General features: G+C 35.2%; 1 protein-coding gene across 2 annotated transcripts in view; it reads left to right on the top strand.

Annotated features, from left to right (window-relative positions):
• LOC110116122 (protein FAM204A-like) overlaps nucleotides 1-4,057 on the top strand; it is a 5,945-nt gene extending 1,888 nt beyond the window's left edge. For both annotated transcript variants that reach the window (XM_020849597.2, XM_020849596.2), the window contains exon 4: nucleotides 3,789-4,057. In XM_020849597.2, the coding sequence (XP_020705256.2) occupies nucleotides 3,789-3,881 (93 nt within the window). In that variant the 3' untranslated portion in view covers nucleotides 3,882-4,057. The remainder of the gene's footprint in view (nucleotides 1-3,788) is intronic.
• The last annotated feature ends 4,052 nt before the right edge of the window (nucleotides 4,058-8,109 follow it).

Here is an 8,109-nt window from a genome sequence, read left to right as displayed (position 1 = left end):
GTCCTGGAAACTCCGACCAGCCATAGTGCTGCCAGATCTGCTCTTGTTTGCTAACCAGAAATCCCTCAAGTGCTCTCCAAGGTGTTTTTAACCTCAAAGGCTGCTGTCCAAAGTTGTTCAAGGGCCAAAATTGCTGGCCAGGCTTTCCTAGTGACCATCCAAACATTTTTAGTTGCTGTCCAGCCATCCTAGCAGATTTCCTACGGCTGTCTTGCTGTCCAGAGGGTCTCCGATTTCTGTCCAGGAGGTTCCCAAACCTTGTGTGCTGCCCACTTCTTCCCCAACACCAAAGTGACTACACCGGAGTTCCGTATTTGTCTTTCCCTTTGGGAATGTTAAGCGTGCAATTTTCCTTTAAGCAATTCATCCATGCAATTATGTTTCACATCAATGTGCTTCTTGACAAGATTTACAAAAAATTGATATGGGAAAGGGAGAAGCACATCAGTACTTTCATTGGGCTATGGATAAAGGGTTATTTGGTTGCAACTTGCAAGTATTAGTAATGTAGAGTAAATCAAATGCAGGTGTTTTTTGAAATTTCATGTTTTTGGTTGGAAGAAAAGCAAAGGTAAAGTAATTTTTTTGAGATATTTGAAATTCACTGCCTAGTTCATTTTTAATTTATTTGGAATTCGCCCGACTTGGGCTAAGTTCCAAATACATAGGGTGTGTGAAGCTTTGCTTGTTGTTGTCGGGCACCAACTACTGCCTACCACTGCTTGCCACCATTGTTGTCAGCCACCGTCGTCGCTTGTCACTAGCCTAGCCATCATCGCAGCATGCCTCCTGTTAATATCACCGCCCAAATCCAAAAATATTAGTTTTATTTGGCAAGTAACCAAACACAAGATATTAAACTCTTAAATTTCTTACAAGCAAACAAACTCCTCAAAATATTCCAAATATATGATTTTACTTTACATTATATTTTGAATACATCAAATTTCTTAATACTTGCAATCAAATAACCCCTAAGAGAGAAACATATCCACACTTTCAATATATTGTATTTTCCATATGTAAACACAACAAAAAACATGTAGGGATGCCTAAAATACCCCCACTTCTTCAGTGATGGTAGTTTATGATATCAGCACCTGCACTTCTATCTTGGTGGTAGCTTAATCTTTTAAATCTCTAAGTCAACTCCTTGGTTCTTAATTTTTGCTGTCATAATAAATTTTTTAGAATAGAAATCTACAATATTTCCATGGCTCATCAAGCTTATCCAAATTTAGAGTCTTCTTTTGTAATAGTCTTAGTAATTAGCAGAAATTTTACTTTAAAAAGTTTTTATTTCAAGCAAAATTAAACCAATAATGCTGTTATTCCTAGCTGATTCTTAACTGGAGGAAACTTTGATTGGCTTAGTTTAGTGTCTGGGGAGATTGATGCTGTTACTTTTTATTGGATTCATTTAAGATGAGAAAGAATTGTTACTCTTACGCTATAGGGTTCTTGGAATTTCTCCAAAAAGATGACCCCTCGTACTTTCTAGGGTTATGAAAATGGTTCATTGGACTATTTCAGTGTTTGAATAGACATATGCTGATTGAGTTTTCTTGGTTTTATTCCAAATGAGGAGGATAAACTTTCAGTCTTATACTAATAGAGTTCTTGGAAGTGTTTTAAGAAGTAAGGCTCTCTTTTTCTAGGGTTATGCAAATAAAAAAGAAACTCCCATTGCTCATTATTTCAATTTATTTGATCAGGAAAGTTTATGAAAAAAGTTTACACAAACCTAATTGTGGGGAAACCATGAAGCCACACTACAAAATCAAGTAATTAAAATGTCATCTAAACATCTAGAGCTAACATCTAGTGCACTAGCATGTACTTTTACTTCTATTATGTGCCATTTACAAAATTTTGTAGTACATGGCTTCAACATATTGAATTAGTTCCTAAAATCCATCAATAGGTGGGTTCATATAATTTATTATCTATCAATTAATAAGTTTAAAAACAATTGTTGTAATTAAGTGTCCTTCATTCATGAACCTCCTTTCCTGATATTAATTGAGGGGCGATCTCTCAATTGCATTAAAACGGTGGAAGGATGCCCCAACATATTCAATTGGAGCTGCTTTAATGAGCAATTCAAGATGTAGAGCTAAAGCATGTGCAAGCACATGCCATTACCTAGGTGATGTGATACAAGATAAAAGTGTCAAGGGTCTTATGGATTAAAATATTGCTTTAAAGTGGGAACATCATGAAGAGAGAGATTGTTAAATAATGAGAAATTATGCAAATTTATGAGAAGATAGGTTAAAAGAGAAGATTAAGAATTGGTTGTCTTAAATCTCACACTTGATAAGGACATCACATTACAAGTTCTTCAAGCCTCATTTTTGGTGCTTGCATCACATCCAAAGCAAAATATTTTTTTTTTCATTTGTAAATCATCATTGAGTCTATTATTCTAAGGATCCTTTTTTTAGAGTAGAGTGCTAATAATAAACCAACAAACTCAATAAAAATGAAAAGATCAAGCGGGTACGTATGTTTTAAAACTCTATTGATTTGATTAGGCTAGGACGCTCTAATATTTAGTTTCCTACAAGTGAGTAGAGATCTTTTAGACATATTCAACATATAAAATCCTTTACTATAGCTTCAAGCACTAGTAGGAATATATACAACAATAAGTTATTGTCCCTCTGCGTGGGGTCGGCTACATGAATCCCTTTCCCTCATCGTTGTATTAAAAGAAAAATTCTCATTTAAATCTAACAAAAAAGTCATTATTAATACTTTCTAACCAATTCTTTTTAGGTCTACTTCTACCTTTCTTAATATAGATCGAATCTAATAGATCTACTTTCTTAACAGGGTCATCAGAAGGCCAACATTTTATGTAACTAAATCATCTAAGGCGACTCTCTCTAATCTTATAATCTTATCTATAATTAGAGCTACTCCAATCTTTTTACGTATATACTTGTTTCATATTCTGTCTCTAAATATAAAACCACTCATCCAACATCTTATAAAATTTTCACTTAAGTATGAGAGATACTTTTCTATCACACAAAAGGCTTGATGTATTCCTTTACTTCAACCATCCAACTTGAATTCTTCTAATCCCTAACTATTTCACCATCACTTTGAACAATAGACTCGAGATATCTAGAACGTGCACTCTTTTTAATGACTTGATCACCCAATATCACAATCCGACAACTAGATCTATTACTACTAAAATTACACTCTATGTATTCGATTTTAGTTCTACTCAATCGAAAACCTTTAGACTTTATGTTTTATCTCCATAACTCAAAATTTCCATCAACTCCCTCCTACTCTTATCAATAAGAAGAATATCATTAGCAAAAAGCATACACCAAATATATCCTCTTGTAAATGTCCAGTAAGAACATCCATGACTAAATAAAAAAGATATGAGATTAAAATTGATCCTTGATATAATCCAACTGAAATAGAAAAAAAATTTGGTCAAATCAAGTTGTGTTTGAACACAAATAACAACTGTTGAATGCATATCTTTAATGAACTGAATATAAGAATTATTAACCCTTTCTTTTCTAGAACTCTCTATAGAACTTATGTTGGAACTTTTTTCAATTAATCAGTTTGTGAAATCTGAAATCAGGTCTACAGCTATCAGTTTGCTTTTCAAAGTTTTCTAGTATTTTTTTTTTGATAAATAGCAAAGCAAAGTCAAAATTTCGTCTTTCTTCCCTTTCTTTTCCCTATATGTTTGGGCAGAAAGGCCATCTAATGCTCTTCTTCGTGTAGCTAATTTTATTTAATTTTATCAGGATGATGTGGTAGCTACTGTGCCAAAAAAGAAAAAGAAGTTACATTGGGGCCTTGAAGCAAAGGAAAGATGGGAGCGGAAATCCAACATGTAGCTAATTTGACTTTATTTTCCACTTTACAATGTGGTTCCCGAGGAACATCCAATCTTGTTAGGTGAGCATTTCTATGTGATTATTTACTTTTATGTCTTCTAGAACAAAAACAATATTCATATTGCACTCTATGGTTATTGTGACCTTTTATTGCAAGCATAAGGATTATATTCAAAGTCTTCTGCGCTGCAATCCCCAGGAATGGCATGATTGAGCTACCTGGTTTCTTGTACCTACACACACTAACAATATATAGCGGCAGAATTAGGTGTTATAGTGTGAGAGGAAAAAAGAAGAAGAAGAAGATCAATTTCATCAATTTTGGATAAATTATATAATCAACCTCGTCTTTTAGTATAATTGATGTGGCCTATGGTTAGACCTTAGAGAGATGGCTTAATTGAGGTTGAGAGTTTTGTAAAAGATGTTAGGAAGCTTATATAAGCCTTGGAAAATATTTAGGAGTGATATTAAGTTCCCATGCAATGGGGACTAGCTTAGTGGTGGAATAGTGAGTTTGACTGAGAGATCTCTATTGGGGTTAAGGGTTTTGGTGTGTTAGAATGTGGGAGTTTTAGGCCTTAGAAACCCTTGGAATTGGTAGAGGGATGTGTTTATTTTATTTCTGGAGTGTTTCAGAACTTTTTAATGTTTTATGTCAACCAAATGGAATCTAGAAGGAGACTAGGTCAGGTTAGGGTTATATCTTTGAGTGGATTTTTTGTGGGAAATTTGTTGGGCAAATGATATGGAAGTGTGGAAGGAATATTTTAGAAGAGTTATATCAATTCTTCCTCTATTGAGTTTTTGTGCCATATCACTTCACCTAGACCTCAAATAACTCTTCTTTAAAGAGTTTAAATTAATATAATTCTCCACAATCTCTGGTGCAAACTTCTTCAAGTCAACTCTAGCAAATCAAATGTCCTCTATTGATGATTTGTCCTTCCACCTCACAAGAAACTTATGATTTCCATCCTCATTTATTGGCACCTCATTAGTGATGATATGGTCCATCTCAAATAAATAATATTGATTAGGCATCTGAAAATACTAATTTTATCCTCTTGCAAAAGAATTACCCTGCAAATTGGAGGTTTTGCTAACTTCATTGGATGATATTAAATTATCTATATTAAAAATAGGTCTCATAAACTTATTAGGGTTTAGAATATACACATTAGTGTAAGTTTTTCAAAGGATCTTAAAAGGCCTACATGCCCTAGTTTATTAAATATAGAGGGATATCTTTCAGGTTGGATCTTAGTCAATATATGATATTCAACATTATATTCTTTGAATGTTTTATCTATCTTTGTTTTAGCACATTTTCTGGTAGTCAATTCTAATTGTTGCCTAACATTTTCATAAAGGCTTTGAAAATCTTATGCAAAAATGAACTCTGAATTTGAAAATGCATGTGAATGTGTGCTAGCAAGATTAATTGGTTTCATTGGGTTGTATGCTTAGATTATTTGAAATGGGGTTTTAATTTTGGCTCTTAAAATAATGCTATTGTATGCAAATTCTACTGCAGGAAGGTGTAGGTCCCAATTATTTAAGTTCCTATTTACAAAACTTCTTAAGTTATTTCCTAATGTTCTATTTACTATCTCTATCCATTTGCATGAGGATGAAATCCAAAAGATAATTTCAATTTAGTGCCCATTAACTTTCACAATGTATATATATATTTTAAAAAATATGATATAAATTTGACATCCCTATTAAAAATTAATGTGCATTGAAGCCTATGTGATTTAATGATTTCCTTAAAAAATAACTCATCTATACTAGATGCATATTGGATATGAGCAAGATAGAAAGTGAGACAGTTGGAGAATTAGGGGTGTCAAAATGGGTTGACAGGTCTAGTTCGGGTTGACTCAAAATTTACCCGACCAGAATCCTGTCAACACGAACCTAATCCTTTTAATAAACTGGTCAAAAATGCCAACCCGAACTTAACTTGCTAGCATCCTGAATGACTCAAACCTAGCTCGTTAACCGATTTTAGTTAAAAGTTTTTTTATAACTTATTAACTATAAAATTTAACTTATTTGATCAAGAATAAAAAGATTAAACCTGCAAGTAAAAGAAAAGGAAAAAAAAAGGGGTTATTTTTGGGTTAAAAGTAGGTTCATAGGTCAATTCAAACCTGACCTGTTAAGAAAGGTAGAGGTAGACCTATAAAGAATTGGTTAGAAAATATTAAAAAATATTTTTTTAATAGATTTAAATGAGAATTTTACTCGTAACAGGACACAATGGAGAAGAAGAATTCATGTAGCTGACCCCATGTAGTGGGATAAAGACTTGATGTTTTTGTTGTTGTTGTTGTTATTTTATTATCCTCCACTTCTTCTTTTATCTCATTTAAGAGCACAATTTTTACTTTACACTAAATTTTTATGTGCCCTTTTTGTGGCACTTAAAAGTAAACTATATCTTTTATGTTCTTTGAAGTAGGTTCACTAGCATTCTTATTGGGCTACACTATACCTTTGGGTTTGGAATGTGGATGCCTAAAATGTAGATTTTTGGCATTTGAATCAAAATATAAATGATTATGATAGGAAGTGGATGCAAAATTTGTGAAATCAGCAAAACCAGAATTTCACAACAAGATAAAATAGGAGGTAGAACACACACGAACACCTTTTTATTGAAATAGCTATGAAAGAAAGATATGATACAATTGGATCTTCAATTGGAGAGGAAGATCCGGCTCTCCCAAATCCCTAGATGCTGTCTAAAGCCCTCTCAACCTAAGAAACTTTTCAATTCAGCCAAAACATAGCATAACTCTAACCATAGGGTAAACAACCTACTTAAAGCATACAAAACATATCAAATCCCCAATAAGCCCTTCCCAAATTATTTTCCCCTCTTAATTGTTCCCTCCATGCTTTGAATTTGATCATGGGCCCCACCCTTAAGGGGGTCGAAAATCAAAGCCGGCGGGCACTGTTCCACCTGGTGTAGATTAGAATTGATCCCTTTTGGACCAGTCTATCAATACCCCTCTCAAAGGCCCACCTTGTCATCAAGGTGGAAAGACAAAAACTGATGCTTCACTCTCTCGTACAACTCCGATGTGGTGTCATAGTTAGATAGGTTCTTCCATTTTATCAGCACATTACCTGTCGTACCCCTTTCAGCTCCAGTGGTTCTAATATCACATCCAAATCCTCTATGAGCGTCACAGTTAACTTTGAATTGAGTACATGATCCTTGATAGCTCTACTCAACTGTGACATGTAGAACACCTAGATGTATAATAGCGGTTTGGGGTAACTTCTAGCGATAAGCTACAGTGCCAATCCTCTCTAGTATCTCATAATGATCAAAATATCTTGGGACCAGCTTCTTATTCCTCATGTTAGTTGTCGTCCTTTATTTATATGGACGAACCTTCAAGTAGACCCTATCATTTATCTCAAACTATATGTTATTTCTGCGCCCATAAACATGCTTCATGATCTGCTAAGCCCTCAACAAATGCCTTTTAGCTTAGCAAACACCCTATCCCTCTATCGAATAGACTGGTGTGTTACTCTGCCCAAAGTGCACCAACTAATGTGGGTCTCTTTCGTATAACATTTTAAAAGAAATCATATGTGAAGTTGAATGATACAAAGTATTGTACCAGTACTCTGCTCATATCGGTCACTTGGCTCATAGTCGAGGTGTGTCTGAAGCAAAACATCTCAGATACGTCTTAAGGCTCCTATTTATCACCTATGTCTGCCCGTCCGTTTGAAGGTGATAAGCAGTGCTCGTCTTCAATGTCGTCCCCTGCAGCCTGATGTTGACCATTCCCGTAGCAAAAAAAAAAAAAAAAAAAAAAGAAATGAAATGTTTAAGTCTTACCTGCCCAGACATCTCCACACGTCGTCGAAGCAGGTCGCACGTCGCTCGCACGATCGACATCATTTCTCCCCACGTCGCCCACACGACTCGCTTGGAGTCGTTAAAAAGCCGCAGATGCGAGGCCTTCGGCCTCTCCGAGCTGGTACGCGATTTCCCTCTTCCCCGACATCTCCCGCTCTCTCTTCTTTCTGGACGGATCGGAAGTTGCGACGTTTTGATCGGAACTAGAACAGGAGCTCGCGGGTTGTGGAGTTAACTTTCCCCCTTTCGTTGCATCCTTGGCTCCTCCGTGTTTGTTCGATTCCGCTCCTCTGACCGACTTCCCTCATTCGACGGCATTCCCTGTTTGTACCA

This window comes from Dendrobium catenatum, unplaced genomic scaffold (genome assembly GCF_001605985.2).
Source record: "Dendrobium catenatum unplaced genomic scaffold, ASM160598v2 fragScaff_scaffold_1417, whole genome shotgun sequence".
NCBI lineage: Eukaryota > Viridiplantae > Streptophyta > Magnoliopsida > Asparagales > Orchidaceae > Dendrobium > Dendrobium catenatum.
Note: the sequence above shows the minus strand (reverse complement) of the source record. Positions and strands in the feature narration are given on the sequence as shown.